The sequence below is a fragment of the Mandrillus leucophaeus genome, unplaced genomic scaffold, assembly GCF_000951045.1.
Source record: "Mandrillus leucophaeus isolate KB7577 unplaced genomic scaffold, Mleu.le_1.0 Scaffold812, whole genome shotgun sequence".
Lineage (NCBI taxonomy): Eukaryota > Metazoa > Chordata > Mammalia > Primates > Cercopithecidae > Mandrillus > Mandrillus leucophaeus.
This window is the reverse complement of record NW_012108831.1, coordinates 220,932-243,411: the sequence shown is the minus strand read 5'-3', so window position 1 is coordinate 243,411 and position 22,480 is coordinate 220,932. Positions and strand designations below refer to the sequence as shown.

General features: G+C 39.0%; 1 protein-coding gene across 1 annotated transcript in view; it reads left to right on the top strand.

Annotated features, from left to right (window-relative positions):
- The window catches only part of RAB3C (RAB3C, member RAS oncogene family), a gene marked incomplete at its 3' end in the record, with an annotated part of 250,779 nt that overhangs the window by 27,386 nt on the left and 200,913 nt on the right, over positions 1–22,480 (top strand). Inside the window, exon 2 of the mRNA XM_011967858.1 lies at positions 7,642–7,869. Coding sequence (XP_011823248.1) covers positions 7,642–7,869 — 228 coding nt within the window. The remainder of the gene's footprint in view (positions 1–7,641; positions 7,870–22,480) is intronic.

The following is a 22,480-nucleotide window of genomic DNA, read 5'->3' as shown; positions in this document are numbered from 1 at the left end:
TGGCCGGAGATTGCAAAGCACATCACAATTCTAATCGATTCTGAGAAACAAACGTGGAGACCTGCAAACCTGTGCACAGATGAGGACTTTCACCAGGACAAATAGCCTGGAGTCCAGATGACAGATGTTTGGAAATGCTAACTTTAAATATTTTCTTTCTTAGCTTTAAAAATTTAGCCTTGCCTTTGAAGCTGTTAGAAAAAAATGATTTTTGTTTCTCTCTCTCTCTCTCTCTCTGTGTATATGTGTGTGTGTGTGTGTACATACGTTTTTATTTCTCTTGGGCAAATCCCTAGGAGTGGGATTGTTAGGTCATATGGTAAATACAATTTAACTTCATGAGAAAGTGCTAAACTATTTGTCGAAGAGGCTGTGCCATTTTAAACAGTCTCAGCAGCAATTTATGAGCATTCTGGTTGCTCCACATCCTTGCCAGCAATTGTTGTCAGGTTTTAATTTTTTTTCTAATTGTAGCTGTTATAATAGGTATACAGTGGTATCTCACTGGGGTCTTAATTTGCATTTTCTAATATCAACAATGTTGAGTATGTTCTTTGTTTGCAATTTGCCATTTTCTTTTCTTTTTTCACAGGTGACAATGATTGAGATTTGAATCTACTTTATGTGTTTCTGCACTTCCAATACATATGTCCCATCCTAATTTTTACCCTTCTAATTTCAAAGAAGAATTGCATGTTTTTTGGATAATTTACCCTAGTTCCTCCTTCCATTCACCCTTAGACTATTATCAGTAGTAGTAGCTGGAACACAGTAACTTTATTTTATTTAACCTTTGTTTTAAGTTTAGGGGTACATGTGCAGGTTTGTATATAGGTAAATTTGTATCATGGGGTTTGTTGTACAGATTATTTCATCATCTGGGTATTAAGCCCAGTACCCCTTAGTTATTTTTCCTAATCCTCTCCCTCCTCTCACCCTTCACTGTCCAATAGGCCCCAGTGTGTTTCGTTCCCCTCTATGTGTCCATGTGTTCTCATCATTTAGCTCCCACTTGTAAGTGAGAACATGAAGTATTTGGTTTTCTGTTCCTGAGTTGGTTTGCCAAGAATAATGGCATCCAGCTCCATCCCATGTTCCTGCAAAAGACATTTTTATGGCTGCATAGGATTCCATGGTATATGTGCCACATTTTCTTTATCCAGTCTACCACTGGTGGGCATTTAGGTTTATTCCACGTCTTTACTATTGTGAATAGGGCAATAATGAACATATATGTGCATGTGTCTTTATCATAGAACAATGTCTGGTCCTTTGGGTATATACCCAGTGGTGAGATCGCTGGGTCTAATGGCATTTCTGTTTTTAGTTCTTTAGGGAATTGCCACACTGTCTTCCACAATGGTTGAACTAATTTACACTCCTACCGACAATATATAAGCATTTCTTTTTCTCTGCAACCTTGCCAGAATCTGTTATTTTTTGACTTTTTAGTAATAGCCATTCTGAATGGTGTGAAATGGTATCTCATTGTGTTTTGATTTGCATTTCTGTAATGATCAGTGATGTTGAACTTTTTTTCATATGTTCTGTGTTTGAAGTATCTGTTCATGCCCTTTGCCTACTTTTTAATGGGTTTTTTTGTTGTTGTTCTCTTGTAAATTTGTTTAAGTTCCTTATAGATGTGGTATATTAGACATTTGTTAGATGTAAAATTTGCAAAAAATTTCTCCCATTCTGTACGTTGTCTGTTCACTCTGTTGGTAGTTTCCTTTGCTGTACAGAAGCTCTTTAGTTTAATTAGAACCTGTTTGCCAATTTCTGCTTCTGTTGCAGTTGGTTTTGGCATCTTTGTCATGAAATCTTTGCCTGCTCCTACATCAAGAATGGTATTGCCTAGGTTGTATTCTGGGGTTTTTATAGTTGTGTTTTATATTTAAGTCTTTAATCCATCTTGAGTTAGTTTTTGTATACCGTATAAGGAAGGGGTCCAGTTTCAATCTTCTGCATACTGCTAGCCAGTTCTCCCAGCACCATTTATTGAATAGGGAGTCCTTTCCCCATTGCTTGTTTTTGTCAGCTTTGTTGAAGATCAGATAGTTGTAGGTGTGTGGTCTTATTTCTGGGTTCTTTATTCTGTTCCATTGGTCTATGCCTCTTGTTTTTGTACCAGTACAATGCTGTTTTGGTTATTGTAGCCCTGTAGTATAGTTTGAAGTTGGGTAGCATGATGCCTTTCTCTTTTTGCTTAGGATTGCCTTGGCTATTCATGCTGTTTTTTGGTTCAATATGAATTTTAAAGTAGTTTTTTCTAGTTCTGTGAAGAATGTCATTGGTAGTTTAATAGGAATATCATTGAATCTATAAGTTGTTCTCGGCAGTATACCCGTTTTAATGATATTGCTTCTTCCTATCCATGAGCATGGACTATTTTTCCATTTGTTTGTGTCATCTCTGATTTCTTTGAGCAGTGTTTTGTAGTTGTTTTTGTACAGATCTTTCACTTCCCTGGTTAGCTGGTTAGCTGTGTTGCTAGGTGTGTGTGTGTGTGTATATATATATGTGTGTGTGTGTGTGTGTGTATGTGTGTGTATATATATAAGTGTGTGTATATATGTGTATGTGTGTGTGTGTATGTGTGTATATATATATATTTGTGGCAATTGTGAATGGAATTGCATTCTTGATTTAGCTTTCAGCTTGACTGTGGTTGGTGTATGGGAATGCTAGTGATTTTTGCACACTGATATTTTTATATCATGAGACTTTGCTGAAGTTGTTTATCGGCTTAAGGAGCTTTTGGGCCAAGGCTACGGGGTTTTCTAGGTATAGGATCATGTAGTCTGCAAACAGGGATAGTTTGACTCCCTGTCTTCCTATTTGGATGCCTTTCATTTCTTTCTCTTGCCTGATTGCCCTGACTAGGACTTCCAATACTATGTTGAATAGGAGTGGTGAGAGAGGGCATCCTTGTGTTGTGCTGGTTTTCAAGGGGAATGCTTCTGCCCAATCAGTATGAAATATAGTAACTTTGAAAGAACTTATTTTTGTTTTTCCTCATCAGATCCACGGAATGGCTTAGTGCAGTTTAGATTTGTGAGTGGCCAATTGAATTCTTGTAAATAATTTCTTTTTCCTATCTAATTTGGAAAACAAATGTGAACAACTCTGAAGGAGGCTGTGGTTACATGTGTTAATCAGAGGTAACTTATTTGGTTCCTGGTCGGTAGAACTTCTGGGAAAACAATAGTTAAAATTTAAAATGACACAACAATTAAATCCATGATCTATTCTCTGCTGTTGAACCAAGGCCTACCTGGACCAACAACACAGTGGCTTTCCAAGACACCAGCTTTCAAAGGTTAAGAATTTGCTTCATATTTTGAATTCCTTAATGACATTCTGTTGCGGTCTCACCCATAGATTTATATATTCAACAGGCTAAAAAGTTAATTGTTGTTTGTCTATAAAGTGATTTACATTTTGATGAGGGCCTTAGATGAACACATAAAATACATACTGATCAAATTTAGGAATGACACAAATCTGAAAAAGATAACTAATATTTTTGATGAAGGGACTGTCAGATCACAATTGAATTGTAAATCAAAGCAAACAAGAGGAAATTTAACAGAATACACATAAAGGTTCACGCTTCCATAAAAAATAAGTTGTCAAATATAGAATGGGAATAGGAGAAACCTATGTTCATAATAGTCATGTGAAAATAGTGATGGGCATTTTAGGAGACTTTATATTAAGTCAAGTGTGATAAGATATAATGGTTTCATTCTACTTTGCACTAAGTAGATAAATATCTAGAATATTGTGACCAGTTATGAGAGCTACACATGGGACTTTGAAAATCTGAAGAGGTGTCAGTTTTAACCTAGCAGGAGGTGTTCAATTTTTCAGACATGTCCTGGGAAGAGAGGATGAATCAGTTGGGATCATCCAAGCAGGAGGAGAGAAAGCTTATGGAGCCTGAGGGGTTCCTTCAGATGCTTGAAGTTCTCTCTATGCTGTAAAGGCTGCTTCACAGCATAGTGAACATCTTGCTGCTCAGTGTGAAGGATGAAGCTAGGACAACAACCTCAGATGATGGATGCCATGAAAGGGACATGGGTTGGTGGGAAGTGCATGGCCCTGAAGATTCTTTCCAACTCTATGATTATTTGTTATTTGAGGTTCAAGAATAATACCATTTGAAGAGTCATTTTTGTACATCTTTTATGAAATTTGATGTGCCCCTTGCCTGTTCCTGTTTTCAAATTTCAGCTATATTTCCCCATGAAAATTTTGAGAATGTTCACATGACTTCAGTATTTAGAGATGCCAGTAAACTTACATAGCGCCTGTCTGTAAGCCTCTTTGACATTCATATGCTGTCAAATTGCTTCACTTGTGTTCTCAGCAAGATTAGGGCTGTTTCTTTCTTCGTCCTCTGAGCTAGGATTTATTGCATTATTCTGAAGTTTTACAAAAACACACATACATTCCAAATGCATATCTTTTTGGCTCTTTGTGAATCTTATTAGGTGTGTTAAATTAGGAAATAGTATTTAAAAATGTCTTCAAGAGTAAGTGAGATAATAACTTTTTCTAATTAATTCTTTAGAGGCTCTTCCTGAGAAGAATTTTGCTGGGTACACATGTCCACCAGCTCTGTCTCCCTCCTAGACACCCTCTTTTGCCCCCATTACCTTCTTTGTTGCTAACACAACAAGGTATATTAGCCCTTGAAATTAAAGATACTGCTGTCCCAGTTGTGCTTGTCTTCATCTAAATGCATGCAGTCATATTCCAAAAGACTATATATTAGTGATATCTATATAATTCACCCTTCATATCCATGAGTTCCCATGTATGGAGTGAACTAGTTGCAGACAGAAAATATTTGGGAAAAAATTTCATGTATATTGAACATGTACAGACTTTTTTTCCTGTTTTCATTTCCTAAATAATACAGAATAATAACCACTATTTACATAGCATTTACATTGTATTAGGTATTATAAGTAATCTGTAGATAATTTAAACTATATAGGAGAATATGCATATGTGAATACCAAATCATTTTATATCAAGTACTTGAGCATCTGCAGATTGTGGTGTCCATGGGAGGTGCTGGAACCAACTCCTATAGATAGTGAGGGACAATTATGTTTCTTCAGGTTTTGAAACCAACCTAATTTTGGAATGGCACCTGAAATTGATAGTAGCAGTCTTCATTACATCTTTTGAGGTATCCTAGAGATCCTCAGGCCTCAGTTTGAATGTCACCTTAGGGTTATAGGGGTGCAACAGATAGTAAGCTATCAGGCCAAGTAAGTGAGCAGCTCTAGGAAATGTATAGTGACCCTTTTCTGGCTGTGGCTTAGCTGAACATTCTTACCAGACCCCCAAATCCAGGTTGGTTCATATGAAAAAGGGTAAAAGGATCTTCTTAATGAAGGCCATTTTTAGGCCTGTTTGAATTTAGCAGCTCATATAGGAGAGGGGCATTAAATAGTGAAAGGGCAATGTCTGCAGGAATAGCACTGCCAAACAAAACAGTTAACTGGCTTTCTGGAGGACCAGAAATCATCATGGCAAGATATCATTGTTCAAATTAGTGGTCAAGAGTTGCAATCCTACTTTTGCCCTTGGCTGGCATGTGTTGAGGAAAGTTGACCTTAGCATGTGGGCTGGTGGGCCAAAAAAGAAAGTGATGCTATCTGCCTCTTTTAGAGGCCAACCTCTGCCCACTGGGAAGCATTTGTTACAGGTTTTCACAATTTCTAAATATATTTGTGCAGCCGTATAGACTTAAAAAGAGAAATGCTTAAGCTTATGTTTAATAAGAAAATGTAAAATGCAATTTGAATCTTTATTATCCTCAACTTTCATGAGATACACACGGGTTTTTGTTTGTCCTTATTCTTATACATAAAATTGCATTATCTTGCTGGCATTAAGTATTTGTAGATGAGGAATACACTATCTCACCATTTCCCTTTTTCCTCAGTTTTCTGTAAACATACGTGCACACACACACACACGCACACACCCTGACATCTAGGACAACAGGTTGTTGTCCTAGATGAGGCTGAGCACTGTTTACTGTTTCTAACATTTTGCCATCTCTTGGAGCTTCTCCCTTTTCCTACCGCTACCCCAAAGAGAGAGATGTAACTATTAATCAGCTTTTATGGGAAATGGAAAATAGACTGTCTAGCCTAGCATTGTACAATAGAGTTTTCTGCAATTATGCCAATGTTCTGTAGTTTGCACTGCCCGGTACAGTAGCCATTAGTCATATGTTCCTGTTTTGCACTTGAAATGTGGCTACTATGATTGAGGAACTGAATTTCTAATTTTATTTCATGTTAATGTAAACTTAAATCGCCATATGTGACTAGTGGCTACCATATTAAACACAATAACAATTGCCAAATAATTTATAGCATCAGAAAATGTGCTGAGCAAATGTACTAATCAGTGGGATGCAACATTCTAAATACCTCTTTTCTATATTGAGCCAAATGGTACTTAGAAGTAATGCAACATCATTTTTGATAGATGTTAAGATGATCATCAAAAAAGATAAATAAAAGCCAATATCCACCTAAAGCATTTGTAATTGATTGTAGAGACCATTTTCTATTTTATGCTAGATGCTTTACATATCTACTTTACAGTTGTATCATCTATTATTTTCACAAGAATTCCAAGTTAGATATTATATTTTCCCATTTCATGTAAGGCAGGAAACTGCAGCACACCAATTTAAAATAACAAACCAATGTCACACAGCTCCACACAGTGGAGGTAAGTTTTGAACCCAGGTCAGGCTCTCCTGTGATGCATTTCACAATGAATATTTCTGACATGATCTTCTAGGGCGCTTGTGCATGCCTGCCTAGTTGTCATTTGGAAATAGGGCAGGTGTCAAGAACATGAGCCCTGGCACCACACTGCCTGTTTGAATCCTGCCTCTACTATTAACACCTGTATAAAGTTGAGCAAGTTACTTAATATCTCTGGGCCTTGATTTTCTCGTTTTAATATGCCAATATTAAAAGTACCCATCTCATTGGGTCACTGTGAGGGATTAAATAAGTTAACAGTATCTGGCACATTGTTTGAACTATATATATTTCCCATCATAATTATTTATAATTTAAAAAACACTGCCATTTATGTTAGGATGTTGATTTGATATGATAATAAATGAAGCAGAGATATGCTTTGGGTGTGCTTCCCTATGAAATAAGAGAGATTCGAATCATTCAGATAATTCAGGAAGAAATACCCTGCTGTTCAGCTACCTTGGTGTCTCCGTCAGTAGGATTATAAAGTTTCAGAGCCCACATGCCCTGGCCAATTTCTCATCTCTTTGCTTGTCATGTTACCCTTATAGACATCCCCTTTGGTGTCTTTGATTGGTTCTGAATGCTGAGCAGTGACATGCACCAACACAGCTGGAAAGGCCTGTAAGATTTGCTGTTCTGTCTTCCAGCAGGGAATTATTGCCATGGATACCAATATCAGAGGAAGACTGGGGAGCACTCTCCACTCGCCTCCTGAGTGTCTGACATCTGTTTCTGGCAAGGCCAATAATGAGTATGCTGCTAGCTTCATATCAAATGAGGGTCTGATTCACACCTCTTTTGCTTTTGTTTTGTTTTGTTTTTATCACAGATGGCCTCTGCCCAAGATGCCAGGTATGGCCAGAAAGACTCCTCTGATCAGAACTTTGACTACATGTTCAAATTACTCATCATCGGCAATAGCAGTGTGGGGAAAACATCTTTTCTATTCCGTTATGCAGATGACTCCTTTACATCTGCATTCGTCAGCACAGTTGGGATCGATTTCAAAGTAAAAACTGTATTCAAAAATGAAAAGAGAATCAAGCTTCAGATTTGGGTAAGTGTGTTTGAACTGGCAGTGTTCTTCAGGCTGGGGTGTTGAACATATCCATGTGTAAGGGAGAAACTTTCTGCCTTGTTCTATCCCTAGGGCATCCACAAGCCTCAATTTCCAGCCTCTTTGCTGCAGCACATTCTGTTTCAAAGAAAGTAGTGGTGATGCCTCTTTAAGATATGAAGGGTGAATTATTATGCCTTGTTGTCATGTGGTGCTCTATCTTGGTGGTGGTGGAAGGAAAACTTTGGCTCTGCCTTTTATGATCTGTGTAACCTTGAGAAAGTCTGTGACTCCTTCTCTGACATTTTTGTAATCTATAAAATAGACTATGTAGATCTGGGCTTTTAGGTCACAGAGAGCAGCCTTTCCTGGGCATTTTAAAGAAAAAGATAAACAACCAAATATAGGAAAAGTGTAGGTTTAGACCCTTCATAAAGCTCCAGATAGAACTTCAAAGATGGTCTATTTATACTGTGCAAACTGTTTTCAACTCTAAGAGCTATGTTTATATATGCAAATAAAACAAATGAAATGAAATATTTATTTGAAACAGGGTCTTCACCAAGTAGAAGGTTCTCCCAAAGTTTTGAGACCATTTGGCTAGCTTTTTGCCTCTTACCCCCAGAAGAAGATCAGAGGTAGCTTAGCTAAACTGGTGGGATAAATTTAGGAGACCAGTGAGCAAAAAACAGAGGAAAATGTATGTGGATAGCAGGTCCAAGGCAATATAAAAGATGAAGCAGCCAATTTAAAAAAATGGTTACACCAAAAAAGACTGATGTAGTAAATATTTTATGGCTATCATAATATGTACATAGGAAGAATGTTTCTACAGTAAATTTTGGCATCTTTTTCCTATTCCTTTGTACCTCTGCCACTCAAATTGGTTTGCTGTGTAATCAGGCAGTTCCCAAGAGGTGTTTTCTACCTCCTTCTGAGACATTTACGACAGCTACTACCACTTGGTGCTGGTGCCAGGACTGATCAGTAGGACTGACAATAAGCCTCCCTTCATAAATATGGAAAGCTAAAAACAAAAAACAAACAAATCCCAGAGTAGAGGATTTTAACTTTTTTAAAAAAGAAAACAGCCCTTTATTTAAAAATCTGTATAAAGTGAATGACCTTTAAACATCTTAAAGGTCTTATTAAAGTAGAAATTTAAAGTAAAAATTAAAGATGCAGGTATATACACAGACAGGTACCTTCTTAGGTAGCTTACAATAGGCCGTTACTGTTTTACTTATTCTAACTCTAGAGTCTCTCAAATCTCGTTATAATTCACAGGCATGCATCACATAAGAACTTGTACAAGTAGGCCTTAGGCTGGGCATATTCCCTGCTCCATCATTCCCCAAAGGCATTTTTATTGGGAGTGTTCCTCTTCAGAAACTTGACCTCAATTAATGTAGATACCAATCTCACACTCCTCTGTATGTACACAGAAAAAGCTTTGTCCATTGCTTCATGTATGGGTCCTGATTCATTCTCTTCCTTTTAAACTGCAGGCAACCCAATTGTTATCTGATACATTTGATATTTAGTTTTAAGAAAGGTTCCTTAATTCTCAGGGGCTTTGGTGAATGGAAAATTAAATTAATTTGGAAACTATACATCCCTTAACTCCGTGACAATGTTTTTTTGCTAATATGAAAGAACAATCATTCCTCTGGTTGATAGCCCCACTTTTTCTTCTCTTCTTTTTGTTGTAGAGATAATTAAAAATAGTTGTTAGAATCATTTAGATAAAACATCAGCATGGTGTGTTAAGCCAGTCTTATAATTTCTGGCAAATTTTCAGTGTAGGTTTTTGACAGAAATTCTTTGTTGAGGTACAAAATGATCTAACTTTAATGTAAATCAGATATATTTCAAATAACATAAATTATTTTTCACACTTAAAAATATTTTCTTTAAAGCAATGCTGGTCCCTAGCCAGTGCTAATTCACTTACCTTTTTTGGGGCATTGAAATAAGTTATTTATGTCTACATCTCACTTCTGGATGAATATAGCTCTTCTCTGGCCAACCAAAGCTCAGATCCCTGAGCTGCTTCTACTCTAATACCTCCTCATGCTGCTCAGTTTCCGTAAGTTCACGAAAAAGTCTCTGAAATGTTATTCTCTCCAAATTTGTCTCTGATCTTCCACAATCTACTAGATTCTTAAAAAAATAAAACTCTTTAAGTCTATAGACAGTCAGGCCTGAGACCTCATTCTAGGGCCTCCATTCTCCTGCTCTGTGGATGCCCACACTCCCATCAGGGTTCAGTCACTTGGGAATCCTTCACTTTTCCCCCCTCGTCAGTCACAATAGTAGATTAATGACCATTAATATTATTGCAATAAAAACATAATCCAATTTCTTCCTCTTTAGGTACATTAGGAGCCCCTAAGTCATATCTGATTCTAAGAGTGTGAAAATTGGTTTTACAATAGTATATATAATAGTGTATACTATTATATATACTATTGTGGTCTTTTAGATTGTGAAACATTTAAAAGAAGTACAATGCAAAGATTTTATGCTTATGGAACTTGCAGTATAGTTAGAAAGGGAAATTAATACTTATTGAATAATTATGTACTTCTACAAGCAAATACTAAATTGTATAAATATGATGCATAGCTAGCATTTATTGAATACATAGCATATGTTAGGCATTATCTATGCCTTATGTCTAATTCTCACAACCAAACTTTTAATTTATTACTGTCCTATTTCACTTGAGAAATTTGCATATAGGACAGTTAAATAAATTAAATAACTTGTTCAGGGTTGCACATAGTGAATGGCTAAGAGGGGATTCCAAGCTAGGTCTATCACATTCTAACACTGCTCTAATTGAGAGTCTTCTTGAATATGGTGGTGGTTGTTTTTTTTGAAGATGGCAATCTTGAGTGATGCATCTGGGATGTTGAAAATGTTTTTGAAAGAGTTCACATTGGAGGCATGCAGGAGACGAAATGATGAGGAGCAACAGTGGTATGCTTAAGTATAGGCATTCCTATAATAATTCCGGGAATCCTTGCATTATGCTATAATGTAAGTGTGCTGGAAAATATTTAGTTGTAGGTAGTTATGATTGTTTAACAACTCTCACAAATCACTTATTTGGAAATATATTTAGCACTGATGGCTTGTCATCTCATTGTGCTTTAATAACCAAGCAGTGAACTGCTCTTCCCAACTTATTGTATTTTTATGCATTTATATTATGTGTAACTAATTCATTAAAATCCACATCATCTTCATCCTAGCCTATTATACATTTCAAAGAAAAGAGGCAAAATGGTTTCACAGTATGAAAGTCATCATGGGTTAATACACTATACCATTTTCTCTACCAAGACAGGTTTCAGACATTGATTTAGTTTGGATCACTCTATTCATTTCAAACTGCTCCCAGATAGAACCGCCAAGTTAGGAAACCAAGATATAGAGAGGCTAAGTGATTTGACCTTACCTTACAGTTAGTACCAGAGCGGAGCCTAAAGTCCAGGTCTCCTGCTAGCTGGGCTAGTCTGATTTCTACTACATTATACTTCTTCTCAAGGTAAGTGTTGTATGACAAAAATTGTAATAAATCTCAACCTGGTTGTCAGTGGAATCCTCCAGCTATAGAAAAATCAAACTTGAGGCCGGTTTTCAAGTAGCATTTTTGTTTTTATTTTTATTTTTTTGAGAAGGAGTCTCACTCTCTCTCCCAGGCTGGAGTGCAGTGGTGCAATATCAGCCCACTGCAACCTCTGCCTTCCAGGTTTAAGCAATTCTCCAGCCTCAGCTTCCAGAGTAGCTGGAATTACAGGTGTGTGCCATCACACCTGGTTAATTTTGATATTTTTAGGGGAGATGAGATTTCACCATGTTGGCCAGGCTGGTCTCAAACTGCTGACCTCAAGTGATCCACCCACCTCGGTCTCCCAAAGTACTGGGATTACAGACATAAGCCACCATGCCCAGCCTCAAGTGGCATTTTTCCTACATCAGGAAGGAAGATCCTGAGTGGGAAACCTCTCTTTGTTTTCTACTTGATGGTTTGCTTTCTTGTCATGCACTGCATAGGGATTTTCTGATTCTTCAAACTGGATTAGTAGATTTGCAACAGTCCACATTCAAATAAAGCATTTCAACAAGTAATAGACACATTTATACTTCCCGAATGTGTTACACCTCCTGTCTGTGGAAGCAGGAAAGAATGGGAGGGTCAGAGTATGCAGGGTTCAGATTAGCTAGTTTGAACAATTTCAACGGGCTCTGGGACACAGGAGCGATCCCCCAGTTGCCTGGCACTTAGTAAGTCCTGGAGCGGTTAGGGCAGATGGATAGTGGCCCAGAGTGTGAAAGCCCTGAAATGGAGGTGGTTGAGAGTGTGTGCTCTGGATTGGTTGGTTTGCCTTTGAAAAGAGTGCTCCGGTAAGTTGTTTACTATCTCTAGAAACTGGCTAATCCTGGGAGGGTCAGTCCCACCAGAATCAGTGAGGCCCCAAGTGTCAAAGCATCAGAATACAAAAAATAAAAAATCTAAAAATAAAAGACACGGTTAATACAGAGGGAAAGTTCTTGGGGCCTCAGGAGCAGTCTCTGTCACTAATTTCACTCTGACAAATGCTGTGATTCCCAAGTCTGTTACTTCAGGATTGGCACATTTTTGGGTCTCAGTATTTGGAGACCTAGTACCTTGAGTCACGAAAAGATCTGACAGATTTTCTGGCTCAACCTTCTCATTTGATGATACTACTAATAATAGCAACATTTATCAAGCCCAGTGCTGACACATAAAGTAAGCACTTTATGTTTCTATGCATTTTAAAATTTATTTTTTGCAATAATGAAATAAACCAAGGTGGTATTATTAGCTCTCTTTTATAGCAAGGTGGTATTATTAGCTGTCTTTTCTCTTGAACAGAAAACCAGAAAGACAAAATGATTTGCCCAAGGTTGTAGTCACAAGCAGGATTCCAACCTGGGCGCTGAGTCTGAAGCTGATGTACTTGACCACATGGTAGAAGAGATCCAGGGAAGCCAAGTGATTTGTCAGAATTTTCAGATCTGATATTAAATTCCACATATTTTAATTCATAGCAAGTACTTTTTCTGTGCTGTATAATTACTCAGTATCTTTCAGTAGTTTTTATGACCTGTCCAAGATATTATTTATAGTTATAGAAAAGAACCAGTTGTTTTGCTTGGAACTTGCTATCTGGCAGCATGAGCGCTTTGTGCATTATCTGTTTTGTGTTTAAAACACATAGATATGCACAGAAGGAGGGACTGGAGCACATTCAACTAACTTCTTCCTGCACATTTCTGGAATGCTGTTTCCGCTGTTGGAGAATGTGCATATAAAGAAAAGGGCGTGAAAGAAGGAGTCTAAGTAAAATGGTATCAATACCTACAGGAAAATATTTCAGCCTATAATCTTTGCATTTGGTGCTCAGGTGGCCTAGTCACCCTGCCCATTGATTCCAGGAAAACATTCAGGTCCTCTGGTCTATTTATAAGGAAACAACACTTTCTGCCCAGGCGAGCTTCTTAAGAAAACCACCGAAGCCAGTGACAGCTGCCAAGACCATTCTTGGTGCTGTCATTTGTATGCTCTTTTCCCCCATCACATTTCTTCTAACTTAGCATCTGCTTTTCCTGAGAGATTTAGAAAGGCAAGATTTAGTTTTACTCCTGAGAGGAAACTGATACTGTGTCTGAAATGTCAAGATGCCTGAAAACATTCACTCTTGTCAGGCAGCTGAACGCAGGAGCTCCTACATCCCACTGTGTTTAACCACTCTTCTCAGCATTGACAAAATACAAAGGATGGTACAGACGTTGTTCCTGGCTTAATAGAGCTTACCAGCTACATGGGAAGATAGGAAAATGAACGTAGAAGAAAGGATCAACCTGTGGATCAGTAACTGCGTTCTGCCACGGGGTAGAGTGGCCTCGTGGCTTGAGCAGGGACTTTGGAGTCTGGTGACCCAGGGTTCAGATGCTGCCCCTGATTCTCACTAGGGTGTGACCTCAAGCCCTGACTTCTCTGTGCTTCCATTTCCTCATTTGTGAAGTGGGGGAAAATAACACCTACCCCTGAGCTGTTAAGTATTTGCTGATTGTAAATTATACTTAGTTCAAAACTAGGCACAAAACAGGCACTCACTATATGTTAGTTTTCTTCTTTTCTAAAAATAGTTTACCAAAATTCAGACTTTTGTATTCAATTAAGTAATTTAATTGAAGCCAATACTTGTTGGTGCCGACTATGTGCCAGGCACTGTGCTGGGCGTTGGGCATATAATGGTAGAGCACTCCAAGGGTCTGCCATAAGGAGCCATAAAGAGATGGAATTCCACTGCTGCTATAAATGGTCCAAAAGGCCTGAGCACAGCACACCCAGGGAGGATGCCCAACACCGTCCTGGGGACTCTGGAAGGTTTCCTGGGTGTATCTATATCTGAGCTGAGAACTGACAAATGGAAAAGAATCATTTGTTCATTCACTCCCTCCCTCCCTCCCTTCCTCCCTCACTATTTACTGAGTTTTTACTATGTGCCAGATACCATGGAGGAATTAAGGATTGAAAGTAAACATACACAGGAAATACAGAGTGTGGTAAGTGCTGTGGAGAACTAAGCAGAGCCCTCTGAAAAATGGAAAACAACAGGCTGGGCGCGGTGTCTCACGCCTGTAATCCCAGCACTTTGGGAGGCCGAGGCGGGCAGATCACGAGGTCAGGAGATTGAGACCATCCTGGCTAACACGGTGAAACCCTGTCTTTACTAAAAAAAGAAACACAAAAATTTAGCCGGGCGTGGTTGTGGGCGCCTGTAGTCCCAGCTGCTCCGGAGGCTGAGGCAGGAGAATGGCGTGAACCCAGGAGGCGGAGGTTGCAGTGAGCCGAGATCGTGCCACTGCACTCCAGCCTGGGCGACAGAGCAAGACTCTGTCTCAAAAACAAACAAACAAACAAACAAACAAACAAAAACAACAATGGGAAGGGGAAGCCTATTTTAGGTGATCAGTGCGGATTGATACAAGACGCTAACTGAGCTAACAAAGCCTGATTTTCCTCCCATTTTGCCCCTATTTGAGCAGAGGTGGATTGATACCGTTAGGGCTTGAAGCTTTACAGTTTGCCAGTCCTCTTTAAGGAAAAAGATACACAATGTCTTCCTTATGAAGAAGTGACAGAAAGCAGGTGACCATACAAACACATTGCTAAAGCCCACTTGGAAGGTACCCAAAGCCTAATCTTTAATCAGTTTCACGGAAATCCACCTCTACTTCTGTAGAAAATTTACCTGTGTGTCTATAGGGACTGAAAGACACATGTGGGAGATGGGAAACATTGACAACAACTAGAACCAAAGAGCAATGTATAGTGAAACATGCAGGCAAAGGTATGTCAAGACAGTGGGATAAAGAAGAGGTATTGGGGCAGGGGACCTGGATTTGAGACCTCTCTGTGTAACCTTGGGACAAATGACTTCACCTTTCAGGGAAGCAGTTATCTGATCTGTCAAATGAAGAGGATCCACTCAACTGAAAACAAAACAAAACCAAAAAACCAACCCCTAACTGGCTTTCAGTGATCCCTAATATGCCAGGTACAGCTGTGTGTAGTAAGTTTTCTAATCCTCACAAAACCCTGTGAGATAGACGCTGTTCTTGTCTTTAGTTTACAGATGAGTAAACTGAGGCACAGAGTGTGTGAATACCTTGCCCAGGGTCACATAGACAAGAAGTGGCTAGCAGATCTGAGTGTGTACCACCCAGCTTTGGAGCTTTTTCTCTTAATCCGTTCTGCTGTACCCTTTCTCTATAAGTACAACATGAGTAATTGCTCTCGAGCAGCCACTGTGCATATTTTATTTGTAATGCTAGAAATTTTATTTTTAACCTCGAAATGTTGGTATTAATATTGCTCTTTATAAGGTAAAAGGAAACCAAGACTCAGAGTGTTTAAATAATTCCCCCCAGTCACATAACTCTTTTTACTGCTTACAGAGTAACTTCAAACCTTATAACTGATTAAAATAAGAAATCAAATGGTAGCCAACAATCAATAGAGGAAGAAGTTTTTTTCCAGGAACATGGAAATGGACAAATCACGACATTATATTCCATCCAGATTGATCTCTTTCGTGATCCTCTAGTCAGCCCAATTCCTACAGGACTTCTATCCCAAGACTGCTAAGCAGCTCTCAAAGCTTCTAAAAGTTTAAATACCGGCCGAGCATGGTGGCTTATGCCTGTAATCCTAGCACTTTTGGAGGCTGAGGCGGGTGGATCACGAGGTCAGGAGTTTGAGACCAGCTTGACCAACATGGGGAAACCCCATCTCTACAAAAAATATAAAAATTAGCCGGGTGTGGTGCTGTACGCCTGTAATCTCAGCTACTCCGGAGGCTGAGACAGGAGAATTGCTTGAACCTGGGAGGTGGAGGTTGCAGTGAGCCGAGATCACGCCATCGCACTCCAGCCTGGGTGAGAGAGTGAGACTCTATCTCAAAAAAAAAAAAAAAAAAAATTGGAATACCATAGTTTTGGTAGCAGAGAACGGCAGTTCTGTATAACTGAAGTTCCAGATAAGTAAAGCTTCAAATTGTGAGAACTTGAAACAAATTAAATCTTGTAATGAAAATTCTTTTTTTTTTTTTTTTTTTTGAGACGGAGTCTCGCTCCGTCGCCCCGGCTGGAGTGCTGTGGCCGGATCTCAGCTCACTGCAAGCTCCGCCTCCCGGGTTTCCGCCATTCTCCTGCCTCAGCCTCCGCGTAGCTGGGACTACAGGCGCCCGCCACCTCGCCCGGCTAGTATTTTGTATTTTTTAGTTGAGACGGGGTTTCACCGTGTTAGCCAGGATGGTCTCTGTCTCCTGACCTCGTGATCCGCCCATCTCGGCCTCCCAAAGTGCTGGGATTACAGGCTTGAGCCACCGCGCCCGGCCGAAAATTCTTTCAATATGTGCTGCACATTTGTTTATCATAGGGGAAAAAAAGAACATGAAAGGTAAGCCAACTTGACGCTCAGGATTATCAGTATCTGATGATGTTTTCTGTATACTTAGTTCCACTTAGTATGTTTTCTTTTCTTTCTTCAGTGTCAAACTGCCCCTCTTCATGTTTCTAGCTGCTTTCCTTTCTCATTCTAATTTTTTACTTTCATTATGTTTCTTTTTTCTTATAAACCATGTTCATTGTCATTTGTTAGCCAAGTTGAGAGGAAAGTGGCTCAATATGTAGGTATGAAGATCTTTTAAATTAGTATGCATGAGGTTTGTAGTAAGGGCACTGGGGAGATCTAATTTAATCTCATGGAAGCCTCCCTTTGCACTGTTTTGTAATCTTCATAAATTTACCAACCAAAATGTTTAACCTGCCTAAACACACTGGTGTTACTTTTATATTAGGTCTACTCTAGACTTACTTGGTTCTAAATCCCCTTAAGACAAAAATATCACACAGTAGTTTTGTGATCAAGAATGGGCTCCAAAGCCAGGCCGTCTGAGTTCAAATTATGGCTGTAAGATACATGGATATTATGACCTTGGGCAAGTTAATTAACTTCTCCATGACAGTGTTTTCATCTGTAAACTGGGGACAATAATAATACTTTGCTTATAGTTTTACTGTAAGTTGAAATAAAATGATATTTACCAAGTTCTTAGCACAATACCTGGCATATAGTAAGTACTTAAGAAACAAATCGTTATTATTTCTCTCAACAGCCATTATTTTATGGGCCAAACCTACTTAACGCCATACTTTCTGCAACAGCAAGTAGTAGTACTTTTCTTGGTAAATAAATTGCCAGTTTGCAGGCAGGTATTTATATGAAGAACTTCAATTTTGGTGTCCTAAAGTAATGATATATACAAGCATATTGACAAGGTGGCATATTTTCTGGACACCCGGATTCCTCTCACCAACCAGTGGTAAATTTTAATATGCTGGTGTTTTGGAGCCGTCTGTGCATCTAAACAGAGTCATCAACTGCACAGGAAAGGCAAACCCATACGGCTTATTTATTAAATGCTCATAAAATTGATGCCCTGGCTTAGAGCAAAACATTTATAAATCATTGGATCCACAGAGAGCTGTAATTCACATACTGGGATATGATTTCCTCAGGATATTGCCTAGTGATGTCAGCAGCTTCTAGTCTAAGATGTGAGCTGTGTGCACTCCACCAGGTCACCTGTAGTCATTTTTCTATTGATTCATTTACAGTTATACTGAACTGACCAGTTGTTCTGGCATTAAACACAGCTTAAATTCAGTGCAAATTAAGCATTTAATTACCCCATATTAATTTTTCAAGCCAGACTTAAGAAAAAAGTACAGCATTTTCCTAGTTGGATAGTACTTATTTTCAGTAGTAGGCGTATTCTTCTTTTTCCTTTTGCTTTTCCTTTCCTAACACTAATTTTGCTAGTACTGAACATTGCCACTGTGGCAGCTGAACAGCGAGATAAGAGATAGCAAATTTGAGCATCACTTGATACAAATCACTTTGCTGAAGGGGCTGATGCATATGAAGAGAGGGAAAGCAAGGTCTCCATCTTGTTTTACAATCTCTGGAAGCAACTAAATCATTTAAAAATGTTTACAAAGCACTGGGGCCAGGTGCAGTGGCTCACTCATGTAATCCTAGCACTCTGGGAAGCTGAGGCGGGTCAGGAGATTGAGACCATCCTGGCTAACACGGTGAAACCCTGTCACTACTAAAAATGCAAAAACTTAGCTGGGCCTGGTGGCAGGTGCCTATAGTCCCATCTACTTGGGAGGCTGAGGCAGGAGAATCCTTGAACCTGGGAGGCAGGGATTGCAGTGAGCTGAGATCATACCACTGCCCTCCAGCCTGGGCAACAAAGTGAGACTCCGTCTCAAAAAAAAAAAAAAAAGTTTACAAAGCATCATGTGAAAAACAATAGATAAACAATAGAAAAGTACAAAGAAGACATAAAATAAAAAAAGAATTGAAGTAGGTAAAGTATGAGACAGGGTTCTGGAGAGAAACAGAGGATAATTTTAGGGAGTTTAATGATTTTACAAAGATGTGTGCAGGGCTTCGGGAAGTAATAAAGGAAGATGCAGACTCCAGAGCTATCATCAGAGAGTCATTACTATCCCCTTGGACTGAAGGGAACAGAGAAAGAGCAGTTAGGAAAGAACTGTAGCTGTAGTAATAGGAGAAGGACATTACATTAGAGCCTTGGCCTTTTAGAACACAGCCGCTGCCAATCAGCAGCTCATCACGGAAGGGGCCGCAGATGCCTTGGACCTCTCATTCGTCCCACCTTCTGATGTTTTGCTTGTACCTCCCATGGGCTGAACGCACCTTGAGGTTAGTAGAACAGGGTAGCAACTGCTCTGTTTTAGCGGTTCACAAAAGTTAGTTTCCAGGAGCACAGGGTAGGGTGAGATTTGGTAAGGAGTGGATCTGGAAGGCAAAGAAACATATCCAGCACAACAAAGAAGGGCTGGGATTCAGAGGGGGCCTTCCGCCTTGCCAGGCTGAGCGCACCCCCTGCTGCATGAGCAAGGTTCCCGCACAACAACAGCAGACCCACACTGGCCTCTGACAAACATGTTTCCCCCAAAAGAGCAAGTCAATGTGTTTTTTATAAAGGGCTGGGCGTGGTGGCTTATGCCTGTAATCCTAGCACTTTGGGAGGTGGAGGTGAGAGCATTACTTGAGTCCCCAGGAGCTCAAGACCAACCTGGGAAACAGTGAGACCCCCCACCTCAAAAAAAAAAAAAAAAAAAAAAGGCCAAAAAAAGTGAAAGTTTTTTAATTTTAAGAAAATACTTGAAAATAATATTACTTATTATAATTAAATTCTTCTTGCTGTTTTGGTAATCCGGTGGATGGTAGATTTTTTAAAACTTTTTTTGTTGGAGATGTCAATCCTCTATCAATTACCCATTTGTATTTATTTATTAACATTATTTTGGTTTTGGAAGCCCAAATATCTGGGACTCAGTGATGTGGAGAGTGGTATAGACCCCCTTGGGCTATGTATAACTGGACAGTATAAAGGACGCAGCTAGAGAGCCAGGCAGGGGCTGTATTTTAGTCAAACAACTCCTGGTGCAGCTTAAGGCACCAGACATTTATGAATGACTGCAGTGTGCTACACAAAGTGCTAGGCCATGGAGGAGAGGGAGCCAAGAGTTTTTAAGCTTCCTATCTTCTAATAACTTATTAAATAATGACATAGAAACAGGCGTCAAAATAAACAGAAGACCAGCCAAATTAGAACAGGCTTAGCTATAGCCATCACTTGCATTTTGGCAGAGACCCAAAGGCAAGCAGAGGAGTGGGAAAGCTTTACAGTGGAAAAAAGGGGAGCCTTCATATATGCCCTGGTTGCAGGCTGTTAGCATGGGTAAACTGTAGGCATGCTAACAAGAAGTGAGGCATCCTATGGGATTGGCTGGTGGTGCATATTTTGCTTTCTTTGATTGATCCTAAATTGGAAGCAGGGACAAAAATTGGGGAAGCTGTCAGTTATCAATCAAGTCCTGGCCCTTTTGGGAAAATTGTTACAAAAGTTTTTGCTAAGCCTCCAGAATTGTCACTAGTTAGAACAGTGTGGCTTCCCGCAAGTCTGACTTCTAGCAGTCTGGCTTTCCTGGTGTTTATTGTAGATAAGGAGGTTGGTTTCCTGGGAAGGTTACTGCAGGTTGTGTGTCAGAGTTCTGCTTTTACATGTGGTCTGGGTGTTGTCTATTTGTACATTCAGTCTCACAGATACACCTAACTCAGAACCAACTTTAATAAGAGCAGCAAGAGAGATAGCACAAGAAAAAGTAAAGGGTTTTGGGTGTCTGATAGTTTGGCTCTAGGCAAATTATTAAACTCTGTAATGCATTGGTTTTAATTTTCTATAAATTAAGGATAATAATACTTGCCTTGTAGGCAAAATATATTTGGCTTGTAGGGCTGTTTTAAGGAGTAACCTAATGTGTGTATTGTGCCTCTTATGGTGTTCTCGTATTTTTTAACTCATTTCACCCTTAAAAATTATTGAGGTCACCAGTGACCTTATTTGTATGTGGGTTATAGCTATTGATATTTAAAGTATTATAAATTAAAATGAAGAAAATTAAACATATTTATTTTCATTTTAAAATAACAATAAGCCCATTGTATGTACACATAAAGAGCATATTTTAATGAAAAATAATTACATTTTGAAAGACAATACAGTTAGTGAGAAAAGTGGCATTTAAAAAAAAATCTCATTATATCTGGCTTAATAAAGGACAGCTGATTTTTCATGTCTGTTTCCTTATTCAACCTGTTGCTTTATCACACATCATGTAAGCTCTGGAAGACTCCACTGTACACTCATGGGAGAAAGACAATGAAAAAGGCAAATACAAACTCAGTATTATTGTGAGAGTAGTTTTCAATTCAGAGACCCTCTGAAAGACTTTAGGAAACTTCAGACCACATTTTCAATACCACTGCTCTAGACCATAGAAGGCACTCATATAAATCATTAATAATATTAGCAGAAGACTACAGCAATGTTGGCATATATCGCAAGGGGCACTTCTTTATAGAGGTCCATCTTGATAAAGAGGCCTTGTTGTTGTCAGTGATTGGAAAACCCCCCTATGCTGGCAGATTAAACGCAGGAGATCGTCTGACAATAGGTGACTTTCCTGGAAGCCAGGTCTGAGGCTCAGGACAAAGAGTGAAGGTCTTGCCAATGAAGACTAAACCAGAAAGAAGTTTTTATTTTTCAGCAGTATCTGAGTGAGAGAATGAGTAAATGAAAACACAAAGACATACCTTTTATAGCAGCTATTTTCAACAGTATGGTAACAGCAAGTGCAAAGGACTGGAAAATAGGTCCTATGGCACCACCTCACTGCTCAAATCTGGCTCACTGGAGCAACAGTCTTCCCATTTCTGAGAAGAGAGGCAGGTGACAAATATGATGAATCCTCCTTCCTCCATCCTCCATTTGCTTTACAAACTGGGCAACTGAGTGGAGAAGCCATTGGGTTTTCTGGCAAAATTCTGAAAAAGGGATTATAGCTGGTGAAAACAAGCTCTTGGAATCTGAAATCCGAGTCTTTCAAAGTTTATCAGAAGCTAAATGTTCAGTTACATGAAGTTATGCATGACTGATAGGCTCATGTCTCAAATATGTAATGGTATTTGCATTTTAAAGTAGTAGTTTGTGAAGCAAAGGAATGAATGAGCTTTCAGCAATAAGTTGAATGGTGGGCCATCTTCCCTGGACTCTTCAGGTTAGAGTCCCTGTATGAAGACTGACTCAGACTCACAAGGTATATTATTGACACTTTACTGTAATTGAGGGCGAGAAATGGACTGATATAAATTATTTCATTTTAATTAAACAATAGATCTGTCCTCCTACTATAAGAAAGGAAAAAGATAATAGTTTTGTTTTTGAGGGTTTTTCCTCTCTTCAAATTTTGCAAAGCAATTAACCTTCAGGTTAAGACAAAACTTAGAATATTTTATCTCTACCACTTAATTTGTCACAAATTTACAGTCAATTGAAAATATAATAAAACCGAGAACTGAAAGCATTTTCTTACTTTGCTGTATGGCTAGCTTCTGCAAATGCTG